General features: G+C 39.7%; 1 protein-coding gene across 6 annotated transcripts in view; it reads right to left on the reverse strand.

Moving 5' to 3' along the window:
* Positions 1 to 2563: 2563 nt before the first annotated feature.
* LRRCC1 (leucine rich repeat and coiled-coil centrosomal protein 1) overlaps positions 2564 to 20971 on the reverse strand; it is a 43690-nt gene continuing 25282 nt past the window's right edge. For 3 of the 6 annotated variants that reach the window (XM_074987006.1, XM_074987005.1, XM_074987007.1), the window contains 11 exons: positions 20346 to 20494; positions 17730 to 17934; positions 15565 to 15704; positions 13430 to 13631; positions 12855 to 13040; positions 10298 to 10472; positions 8699 to 8862; positions 7457 to 7665; positions 7136 to 7273; positions 4163 to 4298; positions 2564 to 2997 (listed from right to left, as the gene is read on the reverse strand). In XM_074987006.1, coding sequence (XP_074843107.1) covers positions 2875 to 2997; positions 4163 to 4298; positions 7136 to 7273; positions 7457 to 7665; positions 8699 to 8862; positions 10298 to 10472; positions 12855 to 13040; positions 13430 to 13631; positions 15565 to 15704; positions 17730 to 17934; positions 20346 to 20494 — 1827 coding nt within the window. In that variant the 3' untranslated portion in view covers positions 2564 to 2874. The remainder of the gene's footprint in view (positions 2998 to 4162; positions 4299 to 7135; positions 7274 to 7456; positions 7666 to 8698; positions 8863 to 10297; positions 10473 to 12854; positions 13041 to 13429; positions 13632 to 15564; positions 15705 to 17729; positions 17935 to 20345; positions 20495 to 20971) is intronic. The other 3 variants (XM_074987010.1, XM_074987009.1, XM_074987008.1) reach the window with 2 other exon arrangements.

Genomic DNA, 20971 nt, shown 5'->3' on the forward strand with positions numbered 1-20971 from the left:
TGTGCTGCAGAGGGGTCTCCAGGGTATGGTGGGGGGAGCTCTCCAGCCACAGCGCTGCAGCAGGGGGGCCCTGACCCTACAGCAGGAGCTCTGGGGAGTCGGGTGCTCTGGCAGGGGCCTCACACGCCGATCGCAGCCCCATGCTAAGGAGGAGGCTCCGTGGGGTGAAAGGGGGAGTTGGTAAATGTGCAACAGCAATAGAAAGTCCGGTAGATGGCTGCAGAGTGCTTTGCAGAGTCTTGGGTGTGCTTGATAGGTTCCAGACCTGCTGGTGTGGGGAGGAACAGCAGGCAAAGCTGCTTCCCATCCTCTCTGCCAGTGGCCGTGTCTACACTAGCCCCAAACTTCGAAATGGCCATTCGAATGGCCATTTTGAAGTTTACTACTGAAGTGCTGAAATACATATATTCAGCACTTCATTAGCATGCGGGTGGCTGCGGCGCTTTGAAATTGACGCAGCTCACCACTGCGCAGCTCGTCCCGACAGGGCTCCTGTTTGAAAGGACCCCGCCTACTTCGAAGTCTCCTTATTCTCATGAGCAGATTGGAATAAGGGGACTTCAAAGTAGGCGGGGTCCTTTTGAAAAGGAGCCCTATTGGGACGGGCCGCACGGCAGCGAGCCGCGTCAATTTCGAAGTGCTGTGGCTGCCCTCATGCTAATGAGGCGCTGAATATGTATTTCAGCGCTTCATTAGTAAACATCGAAATTCGAAGTTTGGGGCTAGTGTAGACACAGCCAGTAAGTGCTGGATACCAAGCAGAGGCTTTAATGACCAAAGCCCTGACCCTGGGCTAAGCGGACACCAGAAAAAAGATCTTCAATTTTGTCAGTCCAGAGACCTTCTGCAGGGCCCCCTTAGCCAGGGGCCTTGGGATCCAGCCCCTAAATGCCCTTCTTAATCTGGTCCTGCTTGGCTCCCATTGCGCAGGATTGGACACAAACATTTAGGACCTGATCCTATACAAGTGGAAGCCATTTAAAACAACCCTTTAATTTGGGTCAGGGCTGCTACGCACATTTCTTTCCTTTCCCCTGAATCTGAGGGAGAGAAATGAGATCACCTGTAGAAGGAGTTTGTGTGTGTTTTATAAGTAACGTCAGCGGGACAGTTTCCTCTTTAAATCAGTCCTTATCTTTGCCCAAGCTGCACCTGCACAGACAATGTGAAGCTTCTTGGGTCTGTACAGTTACCAGCCAGTCCCCTGAGAACTTTCTCCTCCAGTGTGCATCATAATGTCTTTGGAAGGTATTTTCTCCCCTTGCAACTTTTGGCCAAGCAGGGGAACAGTCTGTTATTGCTCTTAATATTAGTCTGAATTACAGTGTTTCTGTTCCCAGGGGTCCAGCTGGTGGAGTCTGGAAAGGAGTAAACAAAGTTTCTCTGTGCCTTTCCTGCAAATTCGTAAGAGGGAACCGCAAAGGCTTAAGACTGGAAGCACCTAATATATGAGTGCATGAGCGCAGCACTCAAAGCGTTGCAACTGCTGACCCTATGGATACTGCAAAGGCAGGGGTCGAGAACCGCTGGACAGCAGCTTGTCTGGATCTGGACTCCAAGGCTCGGGGCTCACCTCCATAGTACTTAGCCTGCAGTGGGATGGAGGCTGTGGAGCCCTGAGCCTAGGGGTTGGATCAGGCAGGTGCGATCTGGATCCAGACCACAGACTCTCCCAGAGGCTCAGTGGGCAGGAAGCAGCTTTCAGCTCAGCTGCCAGTCACTGCTGTTCCCCCAGACAGGAGCAGCAGCAGAGGCTTTAGCAGCCTGGTTGTAGGCTTCCTATCACTGTTCTGATTCTGAGAACTTGAAGAAACATCTTCTTCCCATGACTACAAGATGGATGACATTGTTAGTAAGGTCCCCCCTTAGGTGACAGCTCCTACTTGAAATCTGCTGAATATCTTAGTTATGCACAACTGAAAATTTTAGGTTATGATACAGAAATTCAATGTATAGCACCGTTCAGCATTGCAAGCAAATACATGGAAGAACTATATCAATACAAGAGAGATCCCAAAAACTGCCATCCTGGAAAAAGCCAATTTAAAAGGAGAGGGAATAGTATTTCCGTATAAAGGTGTAATGTCTGTCCAAAGTTGCCATTCCCCTCTTCAGGAAGCAGAGTTAGAGGCCTTTTCATGTGGAGGAATTTACATATTACACAGTGCTAAGAACAACAAAGCTCCAATTCTCACTGGAACTTCAGGGAATAATTGTATAGCTGCTAATAAAACAAAACAAAACACTGGATTTTTAAAGAAATACAACAGTGCAATCCAAGTCATATCTGAAGCATGAAGTATGTTTCAGACCTGTTGGTTAAGCCTTTGTGTAATTAACCTCACATTTACATCAGTAAATCTTAAGATCAGGAATTTTCTTAGTTAGAGCCTTATCCTGCAAGCTGATTATGGGTGCAATTTATTTGTAGTTAATATGACATGAGCACCATGATTTCTTAACTGAAAGAATCCAATTACACAAAGTACATGCCTAACCCTTTCTGTATCCTGGCTTCATACTTACTCCACCAGCTCTTCCTCATACAGTGCTTTTAATTTGTTGATTTGTTTTGCCCTATTTCTTAGCCAGCTCAGACACAGATATTATGAGACACATACCTCAGAGTGTGAAAATACTGTACATATCTTTAATATATATTTGATTCTTGAACTCTCAAAGTGAGATCACACTGAAATAAAAATTACTGCCTGGGAATAAGAATTTTAAAAGAAACTAAAAATCACAGCAACAAGTAAAACAAACTATATTAACAAAGATACTCTATAGCCTGGAGTATGTATATATTTTACATTACTTCAACTCCTTTTGTTAAAAGGAGGAAAACAATGGTCATTTAATGCATTGCACATTTCAGAGATCTTGTTGAATGTCAGTCAGGGCATTTGTAAGTCGCCTTATTTTCTCTTCCATTGCTTTTTTACTGTTTGCTGTCTCTTGCAGAAGCTGTCGCATTTCCTCTTCAACATGGTAAACCTGAAATGATTAAAAAAAATCAACAGGTGTACCAATACATTACAGGAAAAGTAATCTTGTTTATTTTAATCATCGAGTAAGAACCCCCGAGAAATCACAAACTGTATTTCTATTTTGATAAATAGTACATTTGCCTAACACACTGCTTCATGCATTATATGACAGACACAGACAGAGAAGCAGTATGAAGTAAAATAACTTTCATGAAGAATTGTGCAATGTGAAAGCAGGTGATAAGGGAAGACAAGATGGGATAAAGCCAGGCTTTCTCAAACTTAATTTTATTGTGGTCTCCTTCTAACACCAAAAACTACTACATGAGCCCAGGAGGGGGAACCAAAGCCTGAGCCTGCTGGAGACCCACCAACCTGCGGTGGGAGAGAGCACAAAGGTATGCATCTCCCAGAACTGGAAGGGACCTTGGGAGGTCATCTAGTCCAGTCCCCTTGCCCTCTTGACAGGATCAAGCACCATCCCTGACATCATTTGCCCCAATCCCTAAATGGCCTCCTCAAGGATTGAGCTCACAACCCTAGGTTTAGCAGGCAATGCTCAAACCACTGAGCTATCCCTCCAGTCAAAGCCAAAGGGCTTCAGCCCCAGACAAGTGGCCTATAACTTGAACCCTGCCACTCAGGGCTGAAGGCCTCAGGCTTTGGGCAATGGAACTCAGGGCTTCAGACACAGGCCCCAGCAAGTTTAACACCAGCTCCAGCAACGACCCCATTAAAATGGGATCAACAAAGTTCTCAGCTAGGAGAAAAGCAAGCTAGACATTTTTTCACATCAAATGTTATGAAAGGGACACACTAGATAAGTCAGTATTAGAGTTATAGGGAGACACTTTAAAGGGAGATGAAAAGCACACAGTATTACATACTATACTTTAGCACCATTTTTCCTGGCTCGCTAGTGATTAAGGGATGTTTATGCACAGGCCAGTAATTGCATATTCCTTCAAAAAAGAACATTCAGAGTCAGCCAACTATCTGTGCACTTGTATAGAATCCATTATTGGGCAACAGTTAGAAGTTTAACATCAGCAATGCTCTTGTTAATGATGATTAGCTGACAGACTCCAAAAAGTTTACAGCTATCTGCATATAACAATATTGGGACTGAAAGTGCAGATCTTAAGGTGCATTGTTTTATTAAAAGGCATTACCTTTTCATTTGCTGCTTCAATTTGTCTTTGTTTTTCATCTGCCAGCTGCAGTAATTCCGCCTGATGAGCTGCTAACGTTGACTCAAGCTGTCTTCTAAAAGCATCATCCATTGAATGAAGTTTTTCCATTGCAACCCTAAAATAGTACGAAATATGTTAATCCTTAAGAAACCAGAAATAATATTAGCATTACTTTTTAAGACTGTATGTGCTTTGCTTATTTTTATGTTCTTTATTGCTTTAAGTAAGAGGGATATCACAGAGATTAAAAATGTTTAGCTTCAGTGCTTTGTCTCAACAAATCCGCAAGTTTTGTGCTCCATGGACAGGACTACTGGGATTCCATAGCTTACATGTTTAATCACCAGCTAACAGATAGAAGATTCATGCTTGCCCTTGTTAAGGATGCCAATGCCCCAAAGGCTTTCAACCATCTACTTATACTAGCAGAAGATAGAACATGTAACTTACAGCAATTGTAGGTATTATTTCCACCATTTCTTCAAAGCAGGTTGGGTGAGTATGGCTTTATTACAAACACACTTTCTGAGAATTAAAAGGGTAAATCTTGTAGCAGATCCTTATCTTGTGGACACAGCAGTGCCTGAGACAATGTCTCAGTAAAAAACTGGAATATGGAGTTCCACTGAATAATCTTATTTCAGACACTACGAATGTACAGCCCTATGAAATTTAACACAACAACATTCTCTTTCTAGGATATATTTCAATAGCACAGAGATTTCAGCACTGCTCAGCCACATCAATTATTTCACATGGGCTGTGTCTACACTACCACCTTCCTTCGAAGGAAGGATGGTAATTAGGGTGTTGGGAGTTTACTAATGAAGTGCTGTTGTGCATAGGCAGCACTTCATTAAACAAATTCCTCCCCCGCGGCAACTCCAAAGTTTTAAACTTCGAAGTACCAGCACGCGTCTAGCTGCAGCGCACCCGCCGGTACTTCAAAGTGCTGGGGCAACTTCAAAGTCCCCTTACTCCCAGAGGAGTCTATAAGTGCACTTTACTCCTTGAGGAGTAAGGGGACTTTGAAACTGCCCCAGCACTTCGAAGTACCAGTGGGTGCAGCGCAGCAAGACGCGTGCCAGTACTTCCAAGTTTAAAACTTCGGAGTTGCTGCGGGGGGTATGGGGATGATTTGCTTAATGAAATGCTGCCTATGCACGGCAGCACTTCATTAGTAAACTCCCAACACCCTAATTACCATCCTTCCTTTGAAGAAAGGTCATAGTGTAGACAAGCCCATTGCTTTTGAGAAACTTAATTTAGATAGTTAAAATATTCCTTCAACCTCCTGGCCAGATGACCCTTATAGCCAATCTTTCCTAAAAATGGAGAAAACTCCCACCAAGGAAAAAACATTTTACTAGTTTTAGTGGGTAGACAACCCTTATCTGAAAGAGGTACTTCTTCAGCAATTATAATTTAGTGAGGAACAGAACAGTTGCAGTAATGAGCAGTCCTTTGCTCAAGGAAGTTTAATGGAAAATCAAAATAATGTCCATGGCTACCTAATCTCATCAGACATTGACTCTTTAGCATTACTGGGTCCAACAGAACCTGCCAGAACTCTGCTTATTGCTGTAGCGTGTGTAGCCTAATTTACACCAGGACCACAGTTAATTAAACTGCCTATGTCTAAAGAGAAAAAAAAAAGTGGTTTAAAATTGTTGTGATAGCCACAGCATCATAGTGGAAAGTCTCTGAAAAAAGTTTTCCTAGCACAGAGTAGGCTTATGAAACTACAGTTATACTGACACCTCACTGAGTATTTATTTGGCTGACATGATAAGCAGTGCCACATGTATGTGTGTTTACTGGAGACAGCCTTCATCTTCAAAATATGCCTATATGATTTTTTTTGAAAGTTTCACTCCTTAGTTGTGAATATTTTTGTTTACTATCAACCCCGATCCACTGTTAATTGCTTAAACTAACACTTCCCTTGAAAGCTCTGATGACAGAGAAATAAAGTAATATATTAAAATATTCAATGGGTCCAAATGCAAAAACAACTCCAACATTTCAGTAATAATGTGGGAAGGAAAGGGAGAAGAGAAGGGAAAAAAATTCAGATTCTCATTTTATTCTTTTTCTCCCTCAAGTGTACTAGGAAAAACCTAAGTGCTGGCAATTAATTACAGCTGCTTGTCTGCTGCTGCTGCAACAACACAAATGCATAGTCAGACAAACATGAATACACATTTAAGCTCTCAATTAATTTATGCCAATGGGCTTCCTATCTGTAGATTATAAATTCATGTTTTATATTAACCCCCTGTAATCTCAATGTGGCCATAGAACTAGGCTCCCCACTACGTAGAAACTGCATCTAAATACTAAACATTTGGGGATAAAGAGCTGGGAATCTAAAAATAGTCAAATACTCTAAGGCTGTGTCTACACTACAGTGATCTTTCAACAGATGATCTTCCAGAAGATCTTCTTTCAAAAGAACGTGCCCACACACAAAAAACAGATTGAAAGATGGATCTGCTCTTTTGAGGAGAGCATTCACATAGGCCCCACTCTTTCGAAAGAATGGGCCCAGGACCGAAAAAACAATGCCACAAGAACTACTCTTTCGAAAAAAGGTGCTCTTCCTGATCCAGGAGCATAAGATGGCTTCTGGAAGAAAAGCCACATTCTATGTGTGGATGTTCCGTATGTTCTTTCAAAAAAGGACCTGGTTTTCCAAAAGTAAAGATGCAGTCTATACGTGCACTGCAGAAATGAGGGGAAGATTCTACAGATACCTACTTCACAGAAGTAGTCCTTACTCACATAAGACGCACATGGGTACATAAGAGTGGTGGGATTGGACCTATAGAAAGTACTGTACTTGCAACTTCATTATGAACTCTGGTACTGTGTACCAAAATTTCATCTGTCTTGCATGGTGGAATACATACAAGTTTAACAAAACAACCATTATGAGTATTTTGTTTTTACTTCTGAGTTTGAAGACTTTTGTTTCTCTCTTCAATCAGCTTCTTTTCCTTAATATCAAAGTTTTCTTTCATTTGTTTAACTTGTGTCTCTAGGTGGTTTAACAGTTCTCCTTTATCTTGCCACTTCTTATTCATTGCACTGAAAATAAAACAGAGTGATTACAGATTCTATCGTCTTTCAAAACTCGCCTATTTTTGAATTCTAATGGTCAAAAGTGAGGCTCTGACTTGTCTGCCCATGTACTCTTCTCCTAACCAATTAGAACATAAGATTTCACTTGGAATTTCAGTGGGGGTCATAACATTTCATTGTATTTATTACCTGTATGCTTTCCTAACATCTTCCAGTTCTGCTTCTTTTTCTTCCAGCAGTTGTTTTAATTCCTCTTTCCTTTCATTTTGCCTTTCTAACTTTTCCATTAGGTCTTCCAACTGTGCAGTTTTTTCATCCAATTGTGCCTGAAAATTCTTTTGAATTCCAACATTTTCTTCGTGCTGTGTTCTGATTTGTTCATCTCTTTCCTGTAAGCCCTATACAAAAGACAATACAATTTGTTTAGGTATAAATGGACATAAACTGGATATAAATAAATTTAGGCTGAAAATCAGATGAACATTTCTAGCCATCAGAGCAGTGAAATTCTGCAAAGGGATTTCCAATACAAATAATGGGGGCAAACCAATCAACTTGTTTTAAGGTACAGCCTGATATGTTCGTGATCAGAATGCAACAGTGTTGCTAGTGAGAGCAGAGCACTGCACTCTCTGTATGGGCCCAGTTTTTCTTAAACATAAAACTTTCTTGCAGTTATGTTACCTTACAGGATGCACTGGTTGCAACACAAAAACAAAGTACCAATCAATTGAGGAATATCATTTACTTCTTTTAGGCAAAGGAACCTCAACTACTTCCAAGCCCAGTTTTTTATTTATTTACACAGCTGTAAATAGACTAATATATTGATTACATATTAATTGAGGAAAATATAATAAAAACATTGAAGAGTTCAAACTCTACTTTACTATAAACTAATTATCAGTTAGTCATATTCAATACATTTTTAAAATCTACTTAGACAAAATCCTTTCCAGAAATAACTGGGTGTTTTGCTATAACTGAGGTAAAGAGTTGAGCCCCAGTGGAATTTATAATGTTAATTTAATCGTAAGGGTGTTACCCTACTGCTTCCTGAATGCAAAAAGAAACATAATAAAGGAGAAAATATCTTATATTGGCATATGAGATTTCAAGCAAATTCAACCAATAATTTATAGTGTTTTGCTTCTTCAAAATAAATTCAGCATGACCTTATCCTACATTCTTCCCATACATTTCTGGGGATGATCTTCATGTGGGGTAAGTGGGTGTAAGGCTGTACATAACTACAGTGGTAAATTTTGATGACACAATAACAACAATCATATGTGGGCTGGTCCTGCAGCCAAATTAAATCTATCGATGAGCACCCTTTACAAACAATCATGGCACAATCTTCCTAATTTTATTAAAGTTGCTGCCACAATTTTCACTCCAACTCTGTGCATACCCACACACACCACTTACTTCTTTTAATTTCCTAATTGTTTCTGTTTGATCTTCCACTATTTTGGTCTTAATTCTTAGGGCATCATTGTTACGTTCATTTTGTTTTTTCAGAACCTCATTTTCATTGGTTAGGACCTCAATTTTTGCCTCTAGTTTTCCACGATCTTGAGCAAGAGAAGCTCCTGGATAAACACATCAACATTACACTACTGCAGATCATGAAGGCATTTTTCATGCAACTTTCAGAAGAGTGAAGATTACATGTAAGTGTGGACATATTTATAAGGTCTGCATGGAACAAAATGAAGGACTGGGACCTTAATTTGTAAGAACATAATTTTACAGTATTAAATAACATTTGCTCTTAAGACTTTTGGGTACTTAACAATAATGCATAGAGCTAAGCAGCCCAAAAAGACCACCAGATGGTGCTAAATCTGTACAGCTAGTTACAAAACAAAAGTCATGTAGCACTTTAAAGACTAACAAAATAATTTATTAGCTGATGAGCTTTTGTGGGTCAGACCCACTTCAAGAAGTCTTTTGTTAGTCTTTAAAGTGCTACATGACTACTTGTTTTTGGAAGATATAGACTAACACGCGTATCTCTCTGAGTATTTTGCCAGTTGCAGTGCAACAAAACAAGCAAGAAGATAACAGCCGTATCACTTTTTGCCCCACCTCTTCAAAGACATTAGCAATTTGAGTCTCCCTTTGTTTTCTGCTGCAGATATGAAAATTAGCTGATCCAATATACAAATGAGTAGCACTAGCCTCAATTACCAGAATTCTCAATATTATGCTTAGTGAAAATTATAAATTCAAAAAGCTAAACTGCTTGTGATTTTTCTACAGGATTCTTTTTCCTTGGGATTTTATTCTCAGTTTTGGTACATCTTCAATCTGTCCCTCTATTTAAAAAACATAATAAACATTTAGTCCCTTATGATAGGATGACAATACCTTTTAAGTGGTATTTGGACAGAAATATTTACTGTTTAACTGTTAATTGTCATGGATCTCAAAGCAAACAAAAAAACAAAACAAAGATGTAGAGCTATGAAGAGATGTTCATGCAACAGAACACTATTCTTTATAATTACTTGTACATATTGCAGGTAGTGCAGGCTAATAAGTCTTAATAATGACACTCCTATAAAAAGTAGTCCTTTCTGAGTCAAACAAAAGAAACTAGGAACAGAGATTATTTGTCTCAGTGGCTGCATCTACATTACCCCTCCCTTTTGGAAGGGGCATATAAATGCAGTGGATCGAAAATGCTAATGAGGCACTGATATGAATATTCAGTGCCTCATTTGTATAATGGTAGCCCACTTTCGAAATGCAGAAGTGCTACTTTCGAAATGCAGAATTGCCATGTAGACAGGATTCCTTAGAAAGGAAGCCCTGCTTTCAAAAGCGCCCTTCTTCCTAAAACAAATTAGATCCACTGCATTTGCACAGCCCTTCCCAAAGTGAGGGGTAGTGTATATGCAGCCAGTTAGAGCTATGGTCAATTGCAGCACTACAACTGGTAAGGGAAGAAATTCTAGTGAAATATCTATTTAATTGTTTCATATATTGTTACATTATACCAAAAAGCTATTGTATTTTTACCCTGTTGTGCCAACTCTTGTCCCCATACTTTTCTTTCCATTTTTAATCCATCAATTACAGATTCTTGGGCTGTTAGCTGAGAAATAAGTTTTGATTTTTCTTGTTTCAGGAATTCAATTTGAATAGTCTTTTGTTTGTCCTCCTCAGCCATACTTTCAAGTGCTCGGATTCGACTCTGTACACGAAAAAATAACCGGAAATACAGTAAGTTTCTGTCAGACAAATATTGAGGAATCTAGTACAATTAAGAAAACTTTAACTATGACAGTTAATACTAACTAGCTATTTAAGGGAAGAAGAGGGCGTGCGTGCATGCGTGCGTGCGTGCGTGCGTGCGTGCGTGCGTGGGGTCAGCCACTACTGGAAGACAGGTTTGCTGGGCTAGTTGAACCTTTGGTGGTCTAATCCAGTATGGCCGCTCTTATGTTCTTATGAAATTAGTATAAACTTTTAAATTAAAATACATCCAAAAAAGTCTAAAAGGAGGAAACAGAAAATTTAGGTTGTACAGCAGAAAGTAATCCATAGGGAACAAATGAAAACTGCACTGATGAGGTGCCACTCCTTGAGACATTATGGCTACGTCTACACTTGCCTTGTACTTTGAAGGGGGCATGGTAATCAGGATGATGGGAGATCACTAATGAAGTTCTGCGATGCATATGCAGCACTTCATGAGGCTAATTCTCCCCTGCAGCAACTTCAAAAGTGTCAAACTTCAAAGTGCTGCCATGTCATGTTGGACTTTGAAATTGCCGCGGGGGAGAATTAGCCTAATGAAGTGCTGCATATGGAGCATAGCACTTCATCAGTAATCTCCCATCACCCTGATGACCATGCCCCCTTCGAAGTATGGGGCAAGTATAGACATAGCCTATGTCTACCATAACACGTGCAAAGTCCATTTTTCCATTTTGTGAACAGGCTTTCATAAAAGGGTATTATCAAGCATCCAACACTTATTCTCTGACAGAAATTACATTTGGCGTAAGACAACAAACATTCTGCCTTTGAGGATCTATTTTCTTTTTGAAAGCTGACTTGACATTAAAGAAGTAACTTGCATTTAGAGACTACTGATTGCTATACATGCTTTTCCACAGGCCTATTGGAAAAAACTACAAGATAAAGTCCAGTATAGCTGGTCTTATAATTAACAGCTAACAGACCTGTTCCTAATATTTTAATGGCCATTTGTGATTGTAATATTGTAGATAATATTTAAAGAGTGCACTACATACCAGCTAATGCAAATTATATGCAATCACTATATCATTATGTAATTACTGTAATAGTACTAATTATGTTAATCCCAATCACAGTACTTTGTATAGTACTTGCTAAGTACTGTAAGGTAATTAATTAATTCATGTCCACGCATTTGAAAATGGCTGTTCTGCAGCTAAAATACTGTAATTTTTGAATTTACAAAAAAACCCCAAAAAACAGAAAAAAACCCCACAATGGCTGTGTCTACCCTACAAAAATAACTTCCAAGTTGCTTTCTTTGAAGTACAACTTTGAACTAAGCAACTTCAAAGCTGAGCGTCTACACACACCCTTCTTTGAAGTTAAACTTGGAAGTAGAGCACTACTTCATTCCTGGGAATGGAGTAAGAACTTCAAAGCTGGGCCCCCTACTAGGAAGTTAACTTTGAAATAAGGGAAAATGCGTGGACTCTCTGCTGGCTACTTCAAAGTAGTGCCTAACTTCAAAGTTAACTTTCAAGTTAGTTCCTTGTGTAGACACAGCCAATATTAAGCATTCTCCGAATCTCAGTTTCAAGTAGCTACTGTCATATACAACTTGTTAATGTCACAAAATAAGGCAAATGTGAGGAACTGTATAAGTGTGTATTTGGCTATACCAGTGGTTCCCAACCCTTTCAGCATACTTCAGTGTGACAAACAATTCTACAGTACACCCCATTTTTTCAGCTGAATGGATTGCTCACGAACATCACATTTCCTTACATTCACTATGGCTGGGGCCTTACCAGAGGGGTTTGCAACACAGCAGTGCATACAAGTTAAAAAAGGATCAAATGCATTAATGTTTCCAATCCATCAGAAAATATACCATCTTAAACAGTGAGCACAGACACATTTTCAAAATCTGCTGTGCTAGAGACATTAAGTAAACAAGTCACCACTGAAAATTTCAGTGGCTACTTGATTACTCATGGGTGTGGGGAGGTGGCTCCAGAGAGCACATTCCTCTTCCCGTCAACCAGTTGAAGCCAAGACACAACATTTAAACCATATCCCATTTCCAACAGGCTCGCAACCTCCCTCCCACTTTCCACAACATGGAGTGGCCTGCTAGCTCATTCAGGCTGGGAAGCAACATTTCATCTGCTCCCCAGCGTGAACGGGGTCCTGCAGGGTCAGCATTTCCCCTCACAATGGCTTTGTAAAAAGCTACCATGGGGGGAAAACTGATGAACCAGATGCCAACTGCGACTTAGGCAGCACCGCCTGAGCCTCAGCTAGTGCAAGGTTGTCAATTTCCCACCACCACCAAAGAGCCACAGTGAGAGGCTTCAGCAATATATACCTTTAGATTTGCTGTCATTTCTTGTTTTGATTTTACTACCTCTGTAATCCTTGCTTTCTGCTCTTTCACCATAGATGTCAGCTCTTGAACCAGAGCTGCTGACTGCTTTTCCTTCTGCTGACATTGAAAAAGGGCACACTTATGTTCTGCTAACTCAGCAGTAACATTTTCAAAACCATCCTTAACCTGCAGGATAAAAACAGGATTATCTCTCCAAAAATGTGAGACTTGGGTCAAGTGGAAATACAATCTGGAAATTAGAAATAATGAAAGGGAGATTACAGTAAACCCTCAACTTAATGCACTAATAGGGGAGAGGGGTATCTGCTATTCCTGAAAGTCTGTTAAATGCGAGGGTTAAATTATGAATGCATGGGACTTAAGTCAAACCATATGAAAATGCTTGAAATATGTTAATTAAGCTAATTTAAAGTCAACTGTTACTTTAACGCTTAAAATTTTCATTTTTGATAAGCAAGAAAAGAGAATAAAGAGATGGTTTAAAAAAATATAAGGGCCAGAATTGACAATCTCCACAACTACACACATTTTGCAAGGTACCGTCTTAGTCTTACCTCTTTAAACCTTTGGGCTTCAATAGTTAAAGCAACACGAAATTCATTTTCTAACTCCATATACTGTTGGTTCAACATACTGATTTTCTCCTGAAACTCTTTAACATGTTCTTCATGCCTTTGCTCTTCTTTAGCAATTTCTTTTGACAAGGCATTTTGGAATTCAGATCCATTCAAAGCAACTCGGGTTTCAAGTTCTCTCCTGGAGTTACCAAACAAATGTAAATTAAATTTAGAATTGCAGTTTTTTTCAATATTACATTTATTTAGAAAACCAAAAGCAATTTAATAAGAACAAGATAGAACCCAAGTATTTTTATTAGCGTTCTTCATTTAGTTTTTGTGAAGGTCAAAGAGAACAGTGAGTAGATAATCCATGCTTTGTACTTCACTCCAACAGTATAATTCCAACAAAGAAGGAAAAGCCAACTATGTATCAGGGAAAACAAAAATCAGCTAAGGTTGCCTATGAGGAACACCCACAAGAACCCTTAGCAGCATCAGTTAATACTTTCATTCTCATGCTCCATATTCTTTGACGGATATTCCTTCAACTATAAAGAGCACTCTACGGCTACGTCTACACTAGCCCAAAAGTTCGAAATGGCCATGCAAATGGCCATTTCAGAGTTTACTAATGAAGTGCTGAAATGCATATTCAGTGCCTCATTAGCATGCCAGCAGCCGCGGCACTTTGAAATTGCCGCAGCTCACCGCCGCATGGCTTGTCCAGACGGGGCTCCTTTTCAAAAGGACCCCGGCAACTTTGAAATCCCCCTATTCCTAACAGCAGATAGAAATAGGGGGATTTCGAAGTTGCTGGGGTCCTTTTGAAAAGGAGCCCTGTCTGGATGAGCCGCTCGGCAGCGAGCCATGTCAATTTTGAATGCCTGCGGCTGCTGGCATCCTAATGAGGAGCTGAATATGTATTTCAGCACTTCATTAGTAAACTTCGAAATGGCCATTTGCACGGCCATTTCGAAGTTTTGGGCTAGTGTAGACATGGCCTACATCTCACATCTCCTACTCAATTAGTAACACAAAACATACCATAGACTTCACATCACTCTAATGTGCAAAACCTTAACTGTAACCTTGAACTTTTTTGGGGAGAGCATTGCTTCACATTGCAAGGACTTCTGCCAAATCTCTTTCTTAAGGTTGCTGAGGCTGATGTTAATGTAAGGAATAAATTATAATATATTTTCTCTCCCCTAGCTTCAAAGAACATTATTGTAGAAACTCCTGAAAATCAGTAGCCCTTTTTTGGCATTTGTAACGCTTAGTTGAGTGGAAACTGTCTATCTTAAGACTAAGGTATTTAAATAAAATAGTTTTTAATTAAATGAGGGGAGATGTTTACATACCTGAATTTAGAAATTGGTGTGTTGTGTAGTTTTGGGGGGGGGATTGGGGGTAAAGGATTCCAAAAATTCAGAGAAACTCACTTTGAAAGAAATTTCAGAACAGTGAGACTTTTGGGCACAGGCAAAGAAAGGTCATAATATCTTCAAAAATTCACAGATCTCTCAACACCCTTCCGTTGGACACACTTCCAACTACAAACTCACACCCTCATCTACAAATTATACCAGTGCAAAAAACTTACAGAACATCTGAATTTGTCTTCAGTACATACAACCCATAATTCTCTTTACAAAGAGACAGAAGGAGAAAAAAATATTAGCATTTGGCTTTCCAATTTTGTTTCAGGAAGAAGGGTTCTTTCGAAAATGGCTTTTGTTTTCGAAGGAACCCCATCTACGTGGCTGTTTTTACTTCCACAAAATCCTCTTCTGGAAGCGCGATCATGTGAGAATATGCAAATGAGGCACAAGCTATGTAAATCCATGGTTTATTTGCATTTTCAGTCTCGCTCATTTGCATTACACTTCCGAAAGTGGAATGCAGTGCAGATCTAGCCTTAATGTCATTTCATAAGGCTATGCTAGTCAGAAAAAAAAAATCTGACATTTTAGCAGAAGGGCAGATATATAGGATAGGACTTCTCAAATACATATATTTTCAAACAAAATGGCTTAATCTCTTACCATAGTAAAACTTCCTAAAACAAGCAAAGCTTTTCTAGGTTCTGCAGTATTAATATACCATATCTGGATTTTGGTGAAACAAACCTGTGCTCTTGATCTTTTAACATGAGAAGCTCATGTAGCTGTTGCACCTTCTCTTTCTGTTGTCGAAGAGATACGCGAAGTAACTGTACTTCTCTCTCAGTTGCTGTAGCTTTAAGTTCTGCTTCTTGAATCTGCTTCATCTGTATAAAATTTACAAAAATTAGAGGAACAAATCTTAAAATTGCCATATCTTCCTAAAGTTTTTAATTAGGATAAAAAATAAAACACACTGCTTTAGTAAGATTGTTATCAGGGCTATTATTTCTGTGGCAAACACCATGCCTATGCCTACATAGGAGGGTTTTGTTAACAAAATGCCATCAACAAAACCCGGAGAGCATCCACATGCGCAAAGCATTCTGTCGACAGTAAATTGACAGAACATGGAACTTTTGTTGATAGTGTTCTGCCATTCCCCCAGGATGTTTGTCGACAGAAAGCAAGTCTGGACATTCCGGGAGGCCGTCTGTAGACAGACAGTGCTTCTGGAACACCTGGCAGGCCTGTCTGCTGTTTTGTCGAGAGACCAGCAGGGCAGTCCTGCCACTCTCTGTTAACAGAGCTGATTGCTTTTGCAATCTGTGTGGTAATTTGGCCACGATCTGTCCACAGAAGTTTTACTGGAAGGTATCTTCCGACAATTAATTCTGTCAACAATTTGCTCTAGTGTAGACATAGCCCATGACTGTTAAGATATTTTCATAAAATGCCACAGTTTGTGTCACCCCAAAGGTCCAATACACAGCAAGTCTTCTCCATGAAGCACTAAATACAGAGACAAATTTGCAACAATCTAGTGTACCCTGTATCAAAGGCATCAGTGTTAACTGAGACTCTTCATAGGGTTTTTGGCACTTGATAAAAGCTAAGCAGTACTTGTTTACCAGTTTACGGGGAAAGGATTTGAAAGAATTAAAAGTACCTTGACCAACTTATTTGCCTCAATCATAAAATCAGAATTTCAGACAGAACTTTGGAGAAATGCCATATACTCTTTAGAATACTTGTTGCAGTCTTTAACGTGGACCAATAACATCTCCCGCTTACTGATTCTGAGTTAGTGTTATGTCCTCAGAAATCAACTATGTTCCACTGTGGCCAGACAGAGAACAAGCATGAGAATAAATGATGGCTGGAGCACTCACCCAAGATTTAGGAGACCCAGGATCCAGTCCTCCTAGTCCAATGCCTACTTATTTATCCAAAGAAGAACAGCTTCAACAGGATAAAATGAGTGGACCCCCATATAAGAATAACTCTCAGCCCACTGGTTAGGCCATTTACCTGAGATGTGGATGAGCTTTGTTCAAATCTCTTCTCCACTTCAGGCAAAGGAGTGCAGGAGAGATTTGAATCAGCTGTCTCCTTCATCCCAGGTGAGCAGTCTAAAATCAATAGGCTGGAAGTGATGAAGGGGAACTCCTGTTCACAAAGGCTGCATCTACACTACAGCGATTTGTCTACAGAAGTTACTGTCAGAAGATATCCTCCAATAAAAGTTCTGTGAACAAATTGCGGCCCCACATGAAAGCGGATCACTCTGTCAATCTGCTATATCGACAGAGAGTGGCCAGACTGCCCAGCTGCTCTCTCAACAGAACAGCCAACCAGAAGTATGGGAAACAGGGCTGCCTGGTGTCCCAGTTGCCCTGTCTGTTGACCGAGGGCCCCTGGAGCATCCACACTGGCTTTCTGTCAACAGATTCCATCACAAAATGCATTCTGCCTCCTGCAGGAACAGCAGAAAGCTGTTGACAAAAGTGCTGCGTTCTGTCAATTTACTGTTGACAGAACACATTTATAATGTGGACACTCTGCAAGTGTTGTTGACAAACCTCTCTAGTGTAGACGTAGCCAAAGACAAAATAGGTGCCTAACTCCAAGCGAATGTTTGCAACCGAGAATCTAAAAGACAGAGAGATGCTTCCATGCAGCCCGGAATTAGGGACTTATTTTGGCAAGGGGCCATGCATAGGACCAGAGGCCCCTCCCCCAGTATCTCCTATTGGCAGGGAGCCACCTAAATTAGATGGCTTTTGTGAATCCAACTTGGAGACTAAAATTAAAAACCAGAAAGCGAGTCTTGTCACATTTTAAGAATTCATTAGTATTTGTACGAGCTTATTAGCTATCCCATTATTATAGACAATTTGCTAAATATATACCCCTGTTGCTTGTTGCTGTACTCTTTGTGTCTCCATCTTGGATAACGTTTCTTCTAAAGTTTGTATAGCCTTTCGCTGATCTTCCTCTTTATTTTTTGCTTGATTTAACTCATTGGTAAGTCTTCTGATTTCATCCTTCAATTGCTGGGTATCATTTTGCAGTCTTGTTTTTATATTTCTTTCTCGCAAAATCAATTCCTTCAACCTAAACATTAGTGCAGTAACATAAGTACATTCCCTTCTTAATGATATTCACTAAAAATTATAATGTATTTAAAGTAACTTATCCCACCCCAGACAGACAGATTTAAAATATTTTAAGAAGTTTAATTGTGGAATGAATAAAAGCCAAGCTGAGCTTTATTGGATATACTGATAAGGCTCAGTGTGATAATGTTACCATGTCGCACATTAACTACACATGCATGAACACAGGACAGTGTAGTGTTTGGTGCCACCATATTAAAAGACATTATTAATCTGAAAGCAATCCTGAAAATGAAGGTCTTGGAGGAAACATCTCCTCCAATGTCACCAACAAATTTAATTCCACCTGCCACTCAGTGTTATGTAGAACACATTTATTTGCTGATTTTTAAACAAGCATGGAAAATAGACATTAAGAGACCACTGCTACGTAATCTCTAACTTGATTTTTCTTAAGGTTGTTTTAACAATAGACAACCACATCTCACTCTGAAGTTCTGGAATAAAGGTTATAGGCATTTTAGGCACATTTGTATCATAATGACATTGAATTAATGGAAGGGAAAATGGCTCTTGTAACTCAAAGACAAGTGAGAAAAAAACACTTCCAAACAAAATATCGATGTTCCAATTCAGGAAAACTTTCTGCCTTATTTTTCTTGTGAAGCATGACTCGTGTTGGAAGAATGATCATCCCCCAAGTCAGATAGGACCCAACAGTCAGTTAGGAAATAGAATTTATGAAAAGAACTGCACAAGTAACCTAAAGGTTTACTGATGAGGTGACTAAGGCCAGGCCCGTGTGCAGTTGCATCCCGCCCTCCAGTTTCTTGCCCTCTCTCTGTACTGTCTGTGCATGGGGAGTCTCCAGGGAATGAAGGGGGAATCCAAGGCATCCTCAGGAGCTGTAGTTCTTTGACCAGCTCCCTGCCTAGAGAGCTGGCCCTGGAGCAGGGAAGGGACTACATTTCCCAGCAAGCCCCTGGCCACTAGCAACAGGAAAGTGAGGGAGAAGCTGTGAGATCCTGAACAGCATTTGCTGTGCGTGGAGAGCAGCCAGAGTGGACTTGGATGAAATGGTGGATATCTTTGCTTGGAAGTTTCCTAGAAGACTAGAGCTTCAAACCCTCCTTAAAAATGGAGAGTGAACTTGGTGTCATGAAAAGTTTGCTGTTACCTAAAATCTATTTCATTATTACAGTAAACTCGTATCTGGCATTGTATTCTCCAGAACTCTCAAATAACCAGCATTTTAACCATAAGTAAATTTTAGTTACATTTTCTGTAAGCACAGTACAGTGAGAGTAAACACAAATAAATACAGTATGGCTGGGTCTTCATGTGCCGTTTCTTCCAGAAGCAGCATGGTAATGAGCTGTCTGGAAGATGCTAATGAGGCACACATGTAAATTTCCCATGCCTCATTAGCATATAGGCACATGATTCAGAGTCTGGAAGAAGCTCTTCCAGACTCCGAATCACGTGCCTATATGCTAATGAGGCGTGGGAAATTTACATCCGTGCCTTATTAGCATCTTCTGGACGGCTCATTACCATGCTGCTTCCGGAAAAAGCAGCAAATGAAGACACAGCCTTTAAGTTTACAGCATACAATACTACTGTTGTTGGTAAATAAAGCACTCTGCATACATTTTTATTTGTTTCTTAATATCTAATCTTGTTTTTCTTTTATGTTATGCATTGCTAAGTATACCTCTCTATTTGATATCTGGCAACCTCCCAGTCCTGTGGCTGACGGATCTGAAAGAGTTTACTGTACTAGTTTATATATAGTCTTAAGTGAAAAACTCTAAAGACAAAAACTGGAATATTTTGGAATATTGTTTTTTCACTTACAATATTACAGAAATAGCCCAAAAGGTAATTTCTATAACAGGTCTGTTACACTAAAAATTTTTAATATAACAAAAGTCATTCTACCATTGTTTCCACTCAAGTTTTTCATTTACTTCTCTTATGCACAATCACTGCATTACTACTTTGAATATATGTAAAAGAATTGCAGCCTACATTTACAAAAAAGCACCCTTTCCCTTCCCCAGAAATTTCTGCATATGGGTCTGCTTATGCGAGTCTATATGTTAAACTGTTCACTTTTCAACAGTTGAGCATTTTCTTTCATTCAGAACTGGCACAGGGAGGAAAGAGAACTGAATGCATGTAGAAAACTACTATTTTGTCCATTTGGAAAAGGTCAAAAAAGACGGAGGAACACACTGTCAAAGAGGGGATTTCACTGTGAATCAACCAGCTGAAGTCTCAATTTTTTTTTTGTAATAATCTTTCACACTGTGTATACATAACATGAAAATTTATTCCTTAACTCTTTCCCCATTTCTCTAAGCCAGATAAGCAGTGTGCCTTGGAGTAAACATATTTTTCTTTTACCTGTCTGTAGTATACACAGCCATACTCTGAATATCCTTCTCTTCTTTTGACTGTTTCTGCAGTTCTTTGATATATTCTCTCAGTTTCTTTTCAGCTTGTTCAGCTTTCCACCTCTTCTCTTTCTCCTGATCCAGTTCTTGAACTAGTGCCTAAATAAAAATATTAAAAACCAACATTCTGAAAATGTGAAGTTTAACAAAATTATTAGCCCTTCTACTTAGTTGTGTTACCAGTTCTGATAAAAATTGCTTGTACATTCAGAAAGCTGATGGAAAACCAGACCAAGCAAAAGAATGCCAGGTAAATAGAACATAGGAACAAATCTAGCCCAGCCTGCAAAAGGAGTTGCACCATCTGCTTGGCATAGGTTGACACAGAAAAGCTTAAATAGAATCACCTGCCCAGCCAGCTGACTTGTCAAATGTGACTTATTATATCATTATGGCTTTACTTTTTCTTGTCTTCTACTTATTTGCAGAAGGATTTATGCTGACAGAGCATATATTTGTAGGAAAGTCTTTGCTGGCAAAGGTGAGCATTAACAATTTGTTATAAACACAAAGGCCATATCTAAATGGCCTTCCTCTCATGAGAGAGGAATGCACATAAGGGAACCTGACATTGCA

Source organism: Carettochelys insculpta, chromosome 2, assembly GCF_033958435.1.
Source record: "Carettochelys insculpta isolate YL-2023 chromosome 2, ASM3395843v1, whole genome shotgun sequence".
NCBI classification, from domain to species: Eukaryota; Metazoa; Chordata; order Testudines; family Carettochelyidae; genus Carettochelys; species Carettochelys insculpta.